Source organism: Canis lupus, chromosome 13, assembly GCF_048164855.1.
Source record: "Canis lupus baileyi chromosome 13, mCanLup2.hap1, whole genome shotgun sequence".
In the NCBI taxonomy this organism is placed as follows: domain Eukaryota; kingdom Metazoa; phylum Chordata; class Mammalia; order Carnivora; family Canidae; genus Canis; species Canis lupus.
In genome coordinates this window covers 36,592,469-36,611,456 of record NC_132850.1, presented here as the reverse complement: position 1 = coordinate 36,611,456, position 18,988 = coordinate 36,592,469, and the positions used below count along the sequence as shown (strand labels likewise).

The 18,988-nt window shown below is 36.7% G+C and overlaps 1 protein-coding gene across 22 annotated transcripts in view; it reads left to right on the top strand.

The window, feature by feature from the left end:
- The window catches only part of LOC140602893 (uncharacterized protein C3orf20 homolog), a 125,925-nt gene that overhangs the window by 23,392 nt on the left and 83,545 nt on the right, over nt 1–18,988 (top strand). For 15 of the 22 annotated variants that reach the window (XR_012005860.1, XR_012005861.1, XR_012005870.1 and 12 more), the window contains 3 exons: nt 3,539–3,993; nt 9,206–9,265; nt 11,553–11,652. The exons of 1 other annotated variant lie outside the window; for it this stretch is intronic. Coding sequence is in view for 5 of the 21 variants with exons in the window: in XM_072773136.1 (XP_072629237.1) it covers nt 3,813–3,993; nt 9,206–9,265; nt 11,553–11,652 (341 nt within the window). In the remaining 16 variants the exon portion in view is untranslated. Of the gene's footprint in view, nt 1–3,538; nt 3,994–9,205; nt 9,266–11,552; nt 11,653–18,988 lie in introns of those variants that run through there. 6 more of the 22 variants (XR_012005873.1, XR_012005863.1, XR_012005872.1 and 3 more) reach the window with 4 other exon arrangements.

Genomic DNA, 18,988 nt, shown 5'->3' with positions numbered 1-18,988 from the left:
CTTTCTTTATATCTAACAACACTCCAGAAAATGCAAAAGAAATCGAAGAACCCAGATGAGTGCTCCTTAATATTAAATCTTTTTTTAAACTTAGTTTTGTTGAAGTGAAAAGTCTTTATCCTAGAAATAAATATAACATTTCCCCTTCAGTAATAAGAGAGATAAAAAATTTACCTCCTAAGGTTGTTGAAATATCTAGTTCAATATCAACTGCCTATTAATTAAAATTTTTAGATCAACAACAGTTATTATTTAATAAATAAATGATAGTAAAACTATCATATTATATATAGAATACTATGAAATAGAAATAACACCTATTTAATAGAGATATTTTTAGAGTTGAATAAAGTTGTCTATGTGAAAGTACTTTATAACTATAAAGTGATGAATACATTTATAGTATCATTATTACAATAGTTAACAAAGGTTATTAAAACAAGATTTCTGTCTTCTAAAAACCAGTGAGTATATAAAATTACATATATACGTACATATAGATATACAACATCTGTATGTGTGTACGATCATGTGAATATATATATTTATATATATATATTTATATATATATTTATATATATATATAAATTCATGGGGTGGGTCAAATTACACACTTTTTAAATCACCAAAAGTATCCTCCTTCATTTTATCCTTTTGTTTTTGTTTTATTCTTTTACTTATTATTTTAGAGAGAGGGAAAGAGAGAGCACGAGTGGGGGAGGAGCAGAGTGAGAGAGAGAACCCCAAGCAGGCTTCCCACTGAGCGTGAAGCCTCATGTACTGTTCAATTCTGCAACAATGAGATCAAGACCTGAGCTAAAATCAAGAGTCAGACACTCAACTGAGTGAGCCACCCAGGCGCCTTGATCTCCTTTCATTTTTTAAAATTAATAGTAAATTTCAATGACTATAAACAGATGGTTTTTTTTATTTTTTTTTATTTTTTTTTAAATTTATTTATGATAGTCACACACACAGAGAGAGAGAGAGAGAGAGAGAGAGGCAGAGACATAGGCAGAGAGAGAAGCAGGCTCCATGCACCTGGGAGCCCGATGTGGGATGCGATCCCGGGTCTCCAGGATCCCGCCCTGGGCCAAAGGCAGGCACTAAACCGCTGCGCCACCCAGGGATCCCCAGATGGTTTTTTATAATCTTACTTCTGCTCAATTTTAACTTTCCATACTTCATTGTGAAGATTTTCTTGACTTATCTTTCATGTAACTAATTTTCTCTTCAGCTTTGTGTCTAATATGTTATATGTTTGTTTTGTTTTAAAGATTTTATTTATTTATTCATGAGAGACACAGATAGAAAGAGGCAGAGACACAGATAGAGGAGAAGCAGGCTCCATGCAGGAAGCCTGAGGCAGGACTAGATCTCGGGACTCCAGGATCACGACCTGAGCCAAAGGCAGATGCTCAACTGCTGAGCCACTCAGGCATCCCTAATATGTTGTTAAATCCATCTACTGAGTTCTTAATTTTGGTGATTGTATTTTTCAGCTTATAATTTCTATATAGTTCTTTTTCAGATATGCTCTAATATTTATACGTGTGTGGGGGTGTGTGTGTAGTTTTCGATTCTTTGCAGAAATTCTCAATTTCCTTGGTCATAGTAAGCAGAGTTATTTTAAACTCTGTATCTCCCTGTGGTTCTATTTTATCAATTGCTGTTTCTCCTGGCTCTCATTCATGTTCTCTTGATGCCTTGTGAATCTTGTTTTATAAAACACTTTGTATCACACATTGTGCTTGAAAATTGTTTTTAAAAATAATTTGAGGGCTAGGACAGAGTTAGCTTCCATTGGAGGAGATTTACATTTGTTTTTGTCAGAGGCTTGGGGATAGCAACACTTTGGGGTCACCTTAATTAAATGTCAGGGAATGCGATAATTGAAGCTATGTTATAATGAGCTGGACTAGGTGTACTTCTGGATAACCCTTACTTCTAGTATGCATGCAGCCTTTTTGAGACTCAACCAGTAACCTTGCCATGGAAGGCCCTAGATTCCAAATTTTTAACCCTTAGCCTCCACAAAGCTATCAAAAGCCCTACTAGTCTTTCAGTCTCTCAAATGCCTCTTATAGAATTAGTAAATTATCTTTCCCCACCCTGACCTTCCATGAGGGGGGAAAATAATGGGGTTTTTCTCTTTGGATTCCATCTTCTTCCAGATACTGATAGTAATTCGTCACTTTCTTGTTAGCTCTCTGTAGTCTTTAAGATTTTTTTCAAACTTTGTCCAGCGTTTCTAGTTGTCCCCAAGAGAGGGTTACTTTGAATTACCTAGGTGCTATTAGCAAATGGGGAAGACCACTTGCAAGTTTTAAACATGCTATGCATAGTTGTTTCATAAACTGTGGCTAAAAATTCCATTATCTGAAACACTTAGTCTCTTTGTAGATCTATTTATGTTGCTGCTTTGGAGTTTCAGTATAATATAGTAACATCTGATGGGGTGTGTAAGACAGCCTAAGAGAACAAAGAACATGTTTGTCCACTAACCTAAGAAATTCAGGTAAGGCTTTCTGGAAGAAATGACCTCTGTCTTGTCTTATAATTAAAGTGATTAATAAGCAACACACATGCATGTTTTTATCTCCTGTGTACAAACATAATAAATATTCATTGTAGAAAAGTTAGAGGGGAGCCTGGCTGGCTCAGTCTGTAGAGTATGCAACTCTTGCATGCGAGTCTCTCAGGGTTGTGAGTTTAAGTAAGTGGGGAGCCTACTTGAAAAAAAAGGAAGAGTTAGAAAATATCCAATAAAAAATGACTTCCACAATCCAAAAAAATCAATGTACTTTTTGGAGGATCTTTGCTTAGTCTCTGTACTACCAGATATGTGATATAGACATTACACACTTTGAGGACATCCCACATATACAGTTATGTATAATCTTTATATATTATAATATATATATTTTTTAAATTTTTTTTATTTTTAAAAAATTTCATTTATTTATTCATGAGAGACACAGAGAGGGAGAGAGGCAGAGACAGAGGCAGAGGGAGAAGCAGGCTCCACACAGGGAGCCTGACAGAGACTCGATGCCTTGGGTCAAAAGCGGTGCTAAACTGCTGAGCCACCCGGGCTGCCCTCCAAATACTTTTTCATGCTACCCATTGTATGAGAATGGCATTACTTATTTAGCTATATCCTTATAGTCACTAGGTTTCTTTCAATTCTATTATCAAAAGATAATGTTACAGTTAGCAATTTTATTCACAGATGTTATATACCTTTTCTATTACAATTTAAGATGGATTTCTAGAAGTTGAATTGCTAGGTTAAAGAAGATAAAATATCGTTAAGGCTTACATATGTTTTTGTTTGTTTGTTTGTTTGGGTTTTTTTTTATGATAGTCACAGAGAGAGAGAGAGAGGCAGAGACACAGGCAGAGGGAGAAGCAGGCTCCATGCACCGGGAGCCGATGTGGGATTCGATCCCAGGTCTCCAGGATCGCGCCCTGGGCCAAAGGCAGGCGCGCTAAACCGCTGCGCCACCCAGGGATCCCCACATATGTTTTTTTACAGACATACAAAGAGTCCAATATCTAAAAAACTAAAGGATGCAAGACTACCTACAATAGCTGAAGCTGAGGAGGAAGATGAGGTCCATTCATTCAGCATCTCACAAACGCCTAGGGTTGCCAAGTTTTCTCCTAAACTTCAAGTCTCCAAAATATACCTGAAAAAGAATCTACTTGAATATAAACTCCTTGCTTCTGAAATACTGCATGAACTTGGAGAGATATTGCAGAAATATGCAGAGTGTAACCGTATATACCCTGCAGGAATTGTAAATCTTATGAATTACAGTTGGCATGATCTTATTGAAGGTGCTTATGAGTGTGCAACCAAAAATTCAATCAAAAACAGTGCCTTGCAAGGAGATCCCAAAGCGACCCAAATCAGCAGCTATTCAAGGGAGGAATATCATAAGGAAAATCATCTTGTGAAAGTAAAGAAAGACCACCATGTTCCATCTGGTAAGTAGAAGTTATTAGTTAGTTTTATAAATAATCATCCAGGTTTTTTAAAAAAAGAATAAAAACAACAAGTGAGTGAGATATTGCCAAAACATTATATTAGTGATACTTGGTTTGTGTTAATAATTTTAATGTGTATTAGTGAAAGTCAGGAGAAAGATAACAAAAATTTATAATGCTTTCATTGAAATTATCTATTATACTTCTTGTGATATGAACTCTCTGTCTCAGGGGATCCTACAAATTCTTTTACTGTGGCAGGGTCCAACAGAAATATGATGCTATCCACATACATAATGTTTTTAGTTAATTTTATTTAAGGTATTTTTTTATTTTTTTAGATAGAGGGGTGGGGGAGGGGCAGAGGGAGAGAGAAACCCAAGCAGAGTCTGCCTGAGCACAGAGCCCGAAACAGTACTTGATCTTACAGCCCTGAAATCACAACCTGAGATTGCCACCTGAGCCAAAACCAAGAGACTGTGCCACCAACTGTGCCACCCAGGCACTGCATTAAATTAACTTTTTATCTTAAGGTGATTATAGACCCACATACAGAGAGATCCCATATGCCCTTTACTCATTTTCTCCATATGACATCTTGTAAAATTGTAGTTCAATATCACAACCAGGATATTGACACTGATACAGTCCAGATTCAAAATATTTCCGTCAAGGTAAGGATCATTCATACTGTCCTTCTGCAGCCACACCCACTTCTCTCTTTTCTCCACCCCCTTTTTAATCCTGGCAACCACTAATGTGTTGTCCATTTCTATATTTTTGTCATTTCAAGGATATTATATAAATGGAATCATACAATATATAACTTTTGGTGATTGCCTTTTTTCAATCAGCTTAATTCTCTGGAGATACATCCAGGTTGTATATACTTGTAGTTTGTTCTTTTTATTGTTTAGTAGCAGTTCATGGCATGAATGTACCTGTTTGTTTAATCATTTGCTCCTTGAAGGACATCTGGGTATTTTGGTTTTCCCCCCCATTTTTTGGCTGTTTTGAAAGCTGCTAAAACACTCATGTATAGGAATTATGTAAATACAAGTTTTGATTTTTCTTTCATAAATGTCCAAAAGTACAATTACTGGGCTATGTGGCAATTGCATGTTTACTTTTATCTGAAACTTTCAAACTGTATTCCAAAGAGGCTTATACTGCTTTACATTCCCACCAGCAATGCATGAATGATACCATCTTTCCATATCCTCTCTTGTGTTTGGATATTATCATCATGTTTTATTTTAGTCATTCTTAGAGGTATGTAGTGGTATCTCCTTGTAGTTTTCATTTGCATTCCTTTTTTTTTTTTTAGATTTTATTTTCAAACAACCTCTACACCCAACAAGGGGCTTGAACTCACAACTCCAACAGTCTCATGCTCCACCCATTGAGCCAACTAGGCACCCCTAATTTGCATTTCTTTCATGGCTAAAATATTGAATATTTGCCATCTATATATCCACTTCAGTGAAATATCTTTCATTTTTTTTTTTTTTTGCTCATTTTCTAATTGGATTATTTGCTTTTTGCACTGTTAAGTTTTGAGAGTTCTTTATATATTCTAGGTACTAGTCCTTTGTTGTATATGTGCTTTGTAAAAATTTTCTCCCAGTGTCTTTTCAACTTTTTAATAGTGTGTCTTTTGCAAAGAAAAATATTTACATTTTGATGATATCCAATTTATCAAAAGTTTTCTTTATGAATAGTATTTTTGGTATCAAGTCTAAGAATTCACTGCCTACCCTTAAATCCTGAAGATTTTCTCCTTATTTTTTTTCTAGAAGTTTTATAGTTTCAAATTTTACATTTAAGCCCGTGACCCATTTGGGGTTACCTTTTGTGTAAGATGTGAGACCTAGGTTGAGGTTCATTTTTTGGCCTATGGATGTCCAATTGCTTCAGCATCACTTGTTGAAAAATGCTCTTTCTGCCATTGAATTGATTTTGCATTTTTCTCAAAAATCAGTTGGGCATATTAATGTGAATCTATTTCTGGGTTCTCCTTTTGTTTCTGCTCATTCTCATTCATGTTCTCTTGACTCCCTCTGAATATGATTATTTTAAATTTTGTGTCATACATTGTATTTGAAAAATTATTTTTAAAAATAATTTGAGGGCTAGATGAAATTATCTTCAACTGGAGGTGATTGGAAGCAGGGACTCAAACAGATGTTTGTATACCAATATCATAGCAGTATTATTCACAATAGCCAAAAGGTAGAAACAACCCAAATGTCCATTGTGTATGGACGTGTATATGGATAAACAAATTATAGTATGCACACACAGTGGAATATTATTCAGCCTTAAAAAGGAATGATATTCTGATACAGGTTAAAATATGGATGAACATTGAAGACATTATGCTAAGTGAAATAAACCAGAAACAAAAGGACAAATATAATATGATTCCACTTATATGAGGTACCTAAAGTAACCCAATTCATAGAGACAGAAAGTAGAATGATGGTAGCAAGGGGCTCAGGGGAAGGGAGGATAGGGAGTTATAACTAAATGGGTAGAGTTTCAGTTGAGGAAAATGAAAAATTTCTAAAGATGGTAGTGATGGTTGCATAACAATGTGAATGAACTTAATGCTACACAATTAAACACTTAAAAATGGTTAAAATGGTAAATTTTATGTTATGCAAATTTAACCACAATAAAAATATTTTAATGGTTAAGTGGTAAATTTTGTTGTGTATATTTTACCACATTACAAAAAAAAGGGCAGGAGAGGGGGAAAATATTTGCAAGTACCAACCCTGAGAATGTTAAAAATAATAATAAAGCCTTAGGGGTCTGAAATTTTTCCTGATAATGATTTTAGAAAACTTGATAGGGAAATATGAGTCACTGGTACAGACATGCAATTAAAAAAGGATGAGGAGGGATCCCTGGGTGGCGCCGCGTTTTAGCGCCTGCCTTTGGCCCAGGGCGTGATCCTGGAGACCGAGGATCGAATTCCACGTCGGGCTCCCGGTGCATGGAGCCTGCTTCTCGCTCTGCCTGTGTCTCTGCCTCTCTCTCTCTCTCTGTGTGACTATCATAAATAGATACAAATTAAAAAAAAAAAAAAAAAAAAAAGGATGAAGAACCTCACCAGAGCTTAGCACTATATTGTGAAGAGTACTGGTAGACCCCGTTTTTATCCCCAGAGTGTAGCTTTATCTTTAGGACTTAAGATTTTTCACTTTGGCTTCTATTGTGTTGAATATATACGAGCAAGTTTCAATGTAGCAAAAGAACTGATATTTTAAATATTACAATCATATTAGTCTATAATATTTTACAGATCATAGAGATCTTTCTAGCCATTATCTAATTTAGTTGTCCAGACACCCCTGTCCAGGATTTCTGTTTCACTAAGGAGAAAACTGAGATGCCAAAGGGTCAACTTGCCCAAAGTCATACAGTTTCAGAAAGAGCCATGATCTCAACCATGGTCTTTTAACTCCCAGTGTAGGGTCCTTTCTGCTACTTTATCCCTAACTCTTATTCTGCTATCATATGAGAGATAATAATTTTGACAAGGAGAATAAATAGTAGTGGCAGCTGTCTCTACAAGACCCCTCTGAGACAGAGAAGTAACCCAGTGTAGTGAGTAACCTTTGCTCCTAGGATTCCTGGGTCCAAATCCTGACTATCTCACTTACTACTTGTATAACTGAACACATTTCCTAATCCCTCTTTGCCTCAGTTTCATTTTCTGTGACGTGGTATTGCAAATTGTACCTCCTTCCAGGGTGGTTCTGAATATTAAATAAGTTAACACTAAAGCACTTGGAAAAGTAACGAAGTATGGTAGACACTACTTTTTTTTTTTTTTACACTACTTATTTTTTTAAAGTTTTTATTTAAATTCCAATTCAGATAAAACGTTGTATTAGTTTCAGGTGTACAACATAGTGATTCAACACTTCCACCCATCACCCAGTGGTAGACACTACTTATATGTTTGTTATTTTATTATTATTATTATTATTACTATCTTCATTATCTCATGATCCTCAGAGTAACCCTTCAGGATGTTCATATTATAATAGGTTCCTGATGGTTCATGAAGCCCAATACATTTGCTTTAACAAGATAGTTCTAGCAATACAATTTTTACTTTTTAAGATCAGGTGATTGCTGTTAATTAAGAGATTGAAAGGCTCTGTAGCAATGGTTCTCAGAGTGCGGTCCCTGAACCAGTGTATCAACATCACTGGGAACTTGTTAGAGCAAGTCCTAGCAAATTTTCTGGTCTTAATCTAGACTTATTTGAATTCCTCATCTGTAAAATGAGAATGATTAATGATAGAACTTTGTTGAAAGAAATAAATTATATAATGCACATAATGTGCTTAGCATAGTAGCTGGGATATAGTAAGTGTTCAATAAACATTAGTCATAGTTATTTTGTACATTCTTATCTGTTGCTTATCATCTCATCATTATAATTATAATATCATTATAATTTTCTCATCTTTTAAATTGAATTAAATTTTATTTTTATTTTTTAAAATCTTAGATGTAGCCTATTTGCTATGGGATCCTGGACTTGTGGACTTCTCAATTCATATATAAAGTTTGAAGCTACTATGAGTTTTGCTCTCTTTTCAAAATACCCGTTAGTATTTTGTTTTTAGACAGCTTTTAAGGTCTAGTTTTTCTCTATAGGAAAATTTTCTTCATAGACTAATGAGATTTCTTGTTTTAGATTTAAATTTAGCATAAAACTTAATAAAGATACAAAGAAGTCTTGTGTCCATGTAGCCTTTTTTTAAAATGTCTTTACCAGCAACAGGCTGCTATCCTCCAGTTGCTAAAAGAATAAATGAAAATAAAACATGAATGTTTTCTCAGTAGTTCTCATGTGGAAGGGCAGTTCTTAGGACAAAAACATTAAAACAATCTTTTAGTAAATCAAGAAATTATGCAGAGGAATTTTCAATTTAAAAAGCTGTTTCATTTCCAGAGCAAATAAAAATATTTAATGGGTCATGGGTCATTATGGGTTCTTATAGAAAACTTTGCTAATGCCCTGGTAAGAATATTAAAATATTGACAACTGATTTTTGTGTTGATGATGACCTAGAAAAATACTCACTTTCTCTTCTCTTTTCCCTCTCCCCCCTCAACTTCCTCCTCCTTCCTTTTTTTCTTTTTTTGGCTCATGTCAACCAAAACCAACATTCTCATGTACCCCAAGATAGCAATTTACCTGTTGTCATCCACTTCTCACTGTTATCCAAGATCTGCTTAGAAAATGGTAAGATCCCTTTACCCATCCAAATTAGGGTCTACTCTGATGAGCAACCGTGAGAATCACTTACATTCCCTGAATTTGGAAACTTTCTCCCAGTCATCCTCTTAGTATGACCTTAATCAAAGCCAGGCTTTTAAGTTCATGAATGCCTAGTCAAAGTTTTCAAATGCATCTCCTCTAACCCAGTCTTCCTTGATATCTCCACTTTTTTTTTTATAAATTGTTTATAAAATTGTTTATAAATTTTATAAATTGTTTATAAAATATAAAAGTTATATAATTGTTTATTCATGAGAGACACAGAGAGGCAGAGACACAGGCAGAAGGAGAAACAGATTCCATGCAGGGAGCCTGACATGGGACTCCATCCCAGGTCTCCAGGATCGCCCCCCCCCCCCGGCTGAAGGCGGAGCCAAACCGCTGAGCCACAGGGTCTGCCGGTTATCTCCACTCTGCCCGGTATCTCCACTCTTATACCTGGGAGTTTCTTCTTCATGGTTCTGAGAAACTACCTTTAGGTCGGCATGGTCTTCCATCACAAAAACATACCAACTTGGATAAGAAACTAAAGCTTCTGTGTTAAAAGACAAATATTGTTTCTTAAACTGTTTAAATGTTATACAGGAGACTTCTCAAGGAAGATTATGGTTACAAAAATCTAGAAAGAATACAGTCTATCCCCAAATGAGGTTGTAAAAGGGATAGGATATGGGTTGTTGGGAAAAGGGAACCTTGTCATCCCTTGAAATACAGACATAATGTAGCTAGCTGCTGTGTGGCTCAGGGAGTGAGTAAGAGTTGGGGCTGGTTGCCCTGGGTCTAATAGATTTGCTTTTCATAATCTTTTCGTCATAATCTAAGAACTTTAGAAACTGTTGAAAGTTTCTACTTTTAGAGAATGTGCTTTTAGGAGTCAAGTATCCCTCCAACACCTCCCCATGCCCTATAATTAAGGAATAGAATTTTATTATTAAAACTGTCTCACTGGATTGGGATAGGTATTGAGGAATATGCATATGCTAAGAACAAGCTCAGTAAGCATGGCAAAACAGCAAATAGGAATGAAGTAAGTCATGAGGTATCCAGAGGGTTCAGCATGAAAATGTCCAGGAATCCAAATAGGTGGGTAGAGTCAGTGATAGGCAGTTGAATGGCAAGCAGATAATCTGTGAGAAAGGAGCAAAGTCTTAGTCATTAAGGGGCAAGACTGAAATCCCAAAGTGAGAGTCTGGGATTACATTATATAACCCTTAGGAAACTGGGATAGAGTTTGTTCAGTCTTCTCTAGTCTAGAGTTAGGGCTCTCATGATCCGGTTCTCATGATCTGGATGATGAAACTGAATGTGATTTGTTAGTCAGGAGTCTTTAAGCTGTAGGTGACAAGAGCCCAACTCACACTAGCATAAGCAACAAGAGAATTCTTTGCTAGTGTACTGGGGGCAGCTCACAAGATTAAAGGGAGAACTGCAGGAGCAAAGATCCAAGGCAGGATGGTGGGAAGCAACACTTGCAGAGATTCTTCTCTGTCCATCTCTGCTTGACTAAATTCTACAGTTAGGCTTGCTTTACACAGTGAAGGAGGATAGTCACTGCCAGCCCTAAATTCACATACTCTGTGTCTAGAAATAAAGTGCTTCTTTTCCTCTAGTGTCCATGAAGTAGACAGGAACAGAACCCAAGTCTGCGGACTACCAATAAAATGTTCTCTCTTGAGAGATGGGATCTCGAGACTAGGGGATGCTGACGAAGCTCATCTGTAGGTCTGCAGTGTGTGTAGGATTCTTAAAAGTCCTCTAATACTTCAGAAGTCATCATAGGGATTTAATTCCTTGGGTAGAAGTTTTGGTCCCATTTTAGTGCAAATCTCCTGAGGAGGAGTAATTCTTAAGCTAATTACTTATATTTTATATGAATGGATTTGGGTTCTTTTTTCTTTTTTAAAGGTTTATTTATTTGAGAGAGAGAGAGAGATTGTGTGTGTGTGCACGCTCAAGCGCTCAAGCATTCAAGCACAAGCTGAGGGGGGTAGATGGAGAGGGAGAGAATCTCAGACTCCCCACTGAGCATGAAGTCCAACTAGGGGCTCAATTTCATGACCCTGAGATCATGAACGGAGCCAAAACCAAGAGTTGGTAACTCAACTGACTGAGCTACCTAGGTGCCCCTAGATTTTAGTTCCTTTTTTAAGTAGGCTTGGGTAGACTAATGGCTGAGCAGGATTTATATAATGGGTAAATTTTTAAATATCCCCTTTAAGTTAATATTTGGTCGTGTTGTTGTTATTTCAAGGTTGGATCTTTCAACATCCTCATTCAAAAATGGAAATTCTGAAATGGAAGACAATCCTCAGTACTGCTGTGAAAAGACTACAAGAAGCCATCATTCAAATGTAGGGAGCCCTCTGCAATTTTTTTTTAAGATTTATTTATTTCAGAGATAGAACAGGAGAGAGAGAGTGCACACACACACACACATACAGAAGGGGAAGGGCAGAAGGAGAAGGAGAGAGAATCTCAGGTAGACTCCCCGCTGACCGAGGAGCCCCACACTGGGCTGGATCTCACAACCTGAGCCCAAACCAAAAGTCAGATGCTTAACCAACTGAGCCACCCAGGCACCCCTTCAATCTTTAGAATTGTATACTTTTATGAGGTATATGATGGGTAGATAGGCAAGAAGAGATGCAAAGCCTGTGGGACCCTGGGCAAGTCACTCTGTCAATTTGCCTTGTATCTGTAATATGAAAAAAATGCATACTTGCATGCACACATAAACCCCTCTTTTCCTAGTAACTCACAGAAATAAATCACTGCAGTATACAACTTTATCCATTAGTCAGCCTTGTCAAGTGACCAGTACAGAATCCTATGTGAAAACAGTAGAGAGGAGAGAGAGAACAAAAGAAGTCAGGGAAAGAAGTGCCCACAATAGGAAAAGCTATTCTAAAGAAATATGAAACTAGTCCCTGTGTTCAAGAAACATGTCACCTAAACAAAGAAGAAGAAACATGTCATCTAAAATGAGAAACTAACCATCTCAGCAAGTTGTCTAACAATCAGCAGAGGATACATGAAACAATTAGGATAAGAACCAGAGCAAGCATTGACAAAATATCTACTCTGGAACTAGACAATGGAGCTGATGCTTTTCATTTGTTATCTATACTACTTAGAATAACCCCATGAGAGAAAGGCAATTATCATCTCCATCTTACAGATGAGGAAACTAATGTGCCAGGAAGTGTGGCTATTTGTTGGGAGTCATACAGATAGAAAAAGGCAGAGCCAGGATGAAACCCAGGTCCATCCAAAGTGCACCGATGTTCATCAACCATGCTTTATTTTCATTCCAGTTTTCCACCTGGCCTTTGGTGTGAAAATAACCACTTATGCTTTGTGGAATGTCTTTTAAATGTGATACATGCTTAGTATTTAAAATACTTATTTAAGGGACACCTGGGTGGCTCAGTCTGTTAAGTGGTTGAGCATTTGCTTTTCAGCTCAGGTCGTGATTCTGGTGTCCATGTCCTCCATGGGGATGGAGCCCCATGTTGGGTGTAGAAATCATTAAAAAAATAGTAATAATAAACTTTACATAAAATAAAACAAAATAAAATTACATACAAAAAAGTAAATTGCAAAACGAGAAATGTTTAGATCAGAAGAAAATACATTTTAATACTGTTGATAAATCTAAATTGTTAAGAGAGATCTTGTAATGTGAAATTCTTTATTAGATTTTTCTAAAATACTGGCTTTTCCTGCTCTGGACAGGAATCAAACAGCTTGTGCAAGGACTAGGAAAAAAGTGACTGCAATCATCTGACTCAGTCTCTTTGATGGTGTCTTTCTTTTTAAACCCCTTTAAGGAATGGGAAAGACAGAGTAAGCCCAGAGCCCGGGCCTTGGTTAAGATGTTAGATCTTGTGCTGAAAATTCCTGGTGATTTAATAACAAAGAATAATTTCTAGTGAAATTTAATATTGAAATTAATATTTAAATTTTTAAACTTTGTTTCACTGAAATTATTCTTTATTGGTTGAATCACCAGGGATTTTTACATTTAAATTAGTAAATTTAGGGACCCCTGGGTGGCTCAGTGGTTGAGCATCTACCTTCAGCTCAGGACGTGATCCCACAGTCCTGGGATCCAGTCTCACATCAGGGTCCCCTGCATGGAGCCTGCCTGCTTCTCCCTCTGCCTGTGTCTCTGCCTCTCTGTGTGTCTCTCATGAATAAATAAATAAAATCTTTAAAAATAAATTAAAAATAAATGAATTAGTAAATTTACTATATTGGTAAATTTAGTATCTAAATTTACATCATATTAAAATTATTATTTTAAAACACCTATGCTTAGGGGTGCCTGAGTGGCTCAGTCAGTTGAGAATCTGACTCTTGATTTCAGTTCTGGTCATGATCTCAGGTTTGTGAGACTGAGCTTCACATGGAGCTCTGCATGGACTGTGGAGCCTGCTTAAAATTCTTTGTCACTCTCTGCCTCTCCTGGCTCCTGTGCACTTCCTCTCTCTCTCCCTCAACTATGCATAGTATATAAATTAACTTTTATTGTGCAGTTATCAATGTTTGTTTTAAGATTTCTCCCCCTAGTTTCTATAACTGGAAAAATCTTTCCTCATGCTAAAATTAGATAAACCTACTCTATTTTTAATTTCTTTTTTTTGCATTTAGTTGGAAATTTTGTTGTGTGTGGTATGAAGATTCTAGCTTTCTTTCTTCCATGCTAGTAATTATTGAGTGCTAATAATAATAGCTAATGTTTATCGAGTGCTTGTCTTGTATAAGCCACTACACAAAGCAATTTACATGCCTCCATAAGTCACTGCTTTTATGCCACGGTCAGAAAGCTAGTGAATGGCGGAGCTGCTATATACTCTCAGATTTGTCTGATACCAAGGGCTGAGCACTATCATCACTCTGGAGCCACATATTGAATACATTCTGTGTTATCCCCTGATTTGAGTTCTCAACTTAATCATACCTTCAGTCTTACATACATTAAAGTCTGCTTTTGAGCTGTCTATTCTATTTCATTGATCTGCCTAATTGAGTTTTCATCTATCTCAAGAATTCAGATTATACAATATGAGAGAGACAAGCAGAATGTTAAGAAAGGGAGCTTGAAGCCAGCCAAATTTATTGGGCTACAATCCCAGCTCCATCCATGCATGTGATCTTGGGACAGGCATCTAATTTTCTCTTTGCCTTATTTTCCTCATATGTAAAATGTAGTTCCTCTAACTACCTTCTAGAGTAGTTGTAAAGCTTCCTAGCACATTCAAAGAGGATGTGCTTGGAAAGGAATGAAGAGGCATTCAATAACTGTTAGCTATCACCATCTTAATAATATCTGATACAACGAACTTCCTCTGGTTACTATTTCAACATCAAAAACAGCTTAAATAATTTCACCAATTTATTCTTCCAGGTGAACTTAGAATTAGTTTTTCAAGTTTAAAAAGACCTCAAGTGATAGGAGCAGGCACTGTATTTTAGGGGTGGGGGGGACTTATAGGTAGTATAAGAACTCCCTGTACTTTCCACTCAATTTTTCTGTGAACCTAAAACTGCTCTAAAAAATAAAGACCAGGGGATCCCTGGATGGCTCAGCAGTTTAGCGCCTGCCTTCGGCCCAGGGTGTGATCCTAGAGTCCCAGGATCAAGTCCCACGATGGGCTCCCTGCATGGAGCCTGTTTCTTCTTTCTCCTGTGTCTCTGCCTCTGTGTGTGTGTCTTTCATGAATAAATAAATAAAAATCTTTTAAAAAATAAATAAAGACCAAAGCAAAAATTGAAAGAAAAAAAAAACTTGGAGTCAGAACATCTAGATTCATTAGTCAATGGCGTGGGATCTTGTGTAAGTCTCTTGAACTCCCTGAACCTCTGCTCCTTTAGTCATTTAGGGATAATAACATGTCTTCTGCTTACCACAGCAGGTAGTTGTGACTCAGTATATATAAGCGTACTTTGCAGACACTGAAGCACTAAGCAAGCAAAAACCATTTTTTAATAACCCAGTACCGTCAGAAGTGGTTTATTGAAACAAGCCTAGAACCAAGAAGAGATGGCTTGGCAGAGTAGATGGAGGAGGTGAATTTAGCTGGCACACAGCACCAAGGATGAGTATGGTGCTGTTATACATCACCCATAGTAATAAACTATGTTAAAGGAGTGGTTTTTTAACAGTGAGAATTGCTAATGTTGGTAGAAATTCATTCCCAAGGCATTTATCATATACAGAATCCAAGCTTTAAAAAGAACTCGTGTAATTTTACAGTGTGTGCATTACAAAGCATTTCTGCAAGAAAATCAGCCAAATTATAACATCCCTTGGTTCCCAGGGTAAGAGATAGAGCATGTAGATTTAAAAAATGATTGCTGGATGAAATGCAATTTTAAGCAAATCAGAACTATTGGCATTTGTACCCTACCAAATTTCTATCACATTTGCTCAACACAGAACATTGTAGAAGTTTAATATCAAGTCAGACCTAGGGAAATTAGAGAAGAAAGAATCTTCTGTAGCTCCATTGGCAGGTGCCAAATAGACTCTCTTTTCTTATCACTGGAAGACTAGTCTGACAAATGTAGTGAACCCTCCCATCCCAGACCAGATCCCAAAGTGCTCCTTACAGCAGAGCACATCCTCCACAGTGGAGCCTGAATCAGATCTCTGGGCTGTGACTAGTGAAGGTCTAGTCTTCTGATTTTATTCATATTTACTATTATGGCATGGTGGTACAAAAGCATTAGGCTAGGAATCCCATGCTTGCTTCTAGCCCTGTCCCTGCCGTTTCTTATTTGTGTGACCTGGGGTACAAGAGGCAATGTCTGTAAAGGTACAGAGCTTGAGCTTTGTAGTTCACAAAAATCTCATGCTCCCATTTGCCAACCGTGTGACTTGGGGCACTTATTCTGCTTCTCAAAGCTTTACTTTTCTTATAGAAGATGGAGGTCCTACTAAAATGTACCTCATAGGGTTATTGAAAACATTACATGAAATCATGGGGTTAAATAACTTAGCACAAACTGTAGAATATAGTGATTGTTTGATAAACAGTAACCATTATTTAGGATTTATCAATTCCTTTTTCTGTGCTTTGGCTCCATCTATAAAATGGAATGAGACATTGTTCAAGCATCCTTCAGTTCTTAGAGTCAGTGAATGCCCTCACTATATTGAATTTAGCTTAGATTCCTAGGCAGTTTTGATTTGAGATGATTCAAGATGTAGTTACCTTTCTATTCCAGCCTCTCTCTTAAAGTGGTCCAGATGCCAGAGGGCTGGGATAATTGGGTAACTTCTGACTTAGAGAAGGATTCTTTTGTAAGCCCCAACAATGACTTTTCCTGGGAATGACCAATCACCCAAAACTTCCAAGAAACCTTTTATGCAAATATTAGGGCTCCTTTGTTGAACTAATCAATTTGGTGATAATTATCACCTGCTGGAGAATCCAGAGGTCAACTTCTGACCCTCAGGCAAGAGGAAAGCAAAATCACCCACTGCTAGTTTCTTGAGAAAAGGCAGAGAAGGGCAGCCTTTTGTTGGGAGAGAGGCTGGTTTGTCTTTACACAATAACCAATACTCCTTGTCTAGAGTCTTGTTAAAGGGATTAGAAAAGGAAGCACTTACTACTTTTAAAGGAGTTATGAGGAACTTCCCCAAATAATGGTTGCCCACTGGCATTCATATAAAGTAGGAGATTTTGCATGAGAGTTTTTTGCACTATAACTTTGTATCTTGATTTCTGGCCTTGCAGGTAAGGAGGGGGAGCATGCCTTTGTTTTCTCCCAATGTTTATAACTATTTACACTTTAGAGGCATACTTACCTTTCTTAATAATCTGAAAGGTCCATTTGTAGAGAGTTACAGAAAAATGGAATCATGTTTCCGCATTGAATGAAAAGGGCCAAGATGTGGGCCGGGTTAATGGTCATTAGATTCAGGTTTTCAATTGGTTTATACATGTGTGTTGTTAGGCTGACATCCTGCCAGCGTTTGATGCTCATAAATGGAGTGGCATATGTGTGTTCTATGTGGAGAAGAGTGGCAATTTATAATTGCTCTTTTATGAGAACAGAGGAAGGAGAAGGAAAGCAAAACAAGAAACAAATGGCAAGAGAAACCAGTTGTTTTAATCAAGCATTTCCATTTTTGAGTGGTAGATCTGGTCTTTGCCCAACCTCCTGGCTCTGGTTCCTTTCTCACAGGACTTGCTGAGAAGTCCCCCACCCCCCCTTCTGAGAGGGGCAAGCAACCCTTGCTGGTTGCTAGGGACTCCCATCCCCAGCACCTCCTGTGCCAACAGCACTATGGCTATTATACCTCTCTCTCCCTCCATTACTCAGCTCTGTTATTCCCAATTACTTTTTTTCATCATCATAAATGTACTCTTTAGTCCTCCCATCTCCTATTTCACCCACCCCGCCTCACCCCACCCCTCTCTGATAACCGCCAGTTTGTTCTTTAGAGTTAAGAGTCCATTTTTTTGGTGTGCCTCTCTCTTTTCCCTTTGATTGTTTGTTTTGCTTCTCAAATTCCACATATAAATGAAATCATATGGCATCTGTCTCTCTGATTTATTTTACTTACCATTATATTCTCTAGCTCTATCCATGTTGTTGCAAAGTAGATTTCATTCTTTTTTATGGCTGAATAATATTCTGTTATGTATATACCACATATTCTTTATCATCTACTGATGAATGGGCTGCTTCCATAATTTGGCTATTGTAGATAATGCTGCAATAAACGTCAGGATGCATGTATTTCTTTGAATTAGTGTTTTTGTATTTACAATTTATAATTTGTATTTGTAAATACCCAGTAGTGTGATTGATTCCTGAATCATAGAGTGATTCTATTTTTTTAATTTTTTGAGGAACCACCATACTGTTCTCCACAATAGCTACACCAGTTTGCATTCCCACCAACAGTGCATGAGGCTTGCTTCTCTACCACATCCTGTCAACACATGTTGTTTTTTGTGTTTTTGATTTTAGCCATTCTGACACATATGAGAATCATGGTAGTTTTGATTTGCATTTTCCTGGTGATGAGTGATGTTGAGCATCTTTTCCATGTGCCATCTGTATGTCTTAATTGGATTATTTGTGTTTTGGGTATTGAGTTATATCCTTTCTTTATAGATTTTGGATACTAACCCTTTATTGGATATGTAATTTGCAAATATTTTCTCCCATTCCATAGGTGGTCTTTTAGTTTTGTTGATTGTTTCCTTTGCTGTGCAGAAGCTTTTTATTTTGACATAATTCCAATAGTTTATTTTTGCTTTTATTTCTCTTGCGTCAGGAGACATAGCTAGAAAAATGTTGCTATAGCCGATGTCAGAAAGATTACTACCTGTGCTCTCTTCAAGGATGTTTATGATTTCAGATCTTTAATACATTTAGATCTTTAATAAATTTTGAGTTTATTTTTGTGTATGGTATATGAAAGTCATCCAATTTCATTCTTTTGCGTGTTACTGTTCAGTTTTCCCAACACTGTTGAAGAGACTTTTTTCCATTGTATATTCATTCCTCCCTTGTCAAACAAGGGAGGAATGATATATATATACATATATATATACACACACACACACTATATATATATATATATATAGTATACAATATATATATACACCACATATATATACATATATGTATATTGTATACTATATATATGTATATATATATATA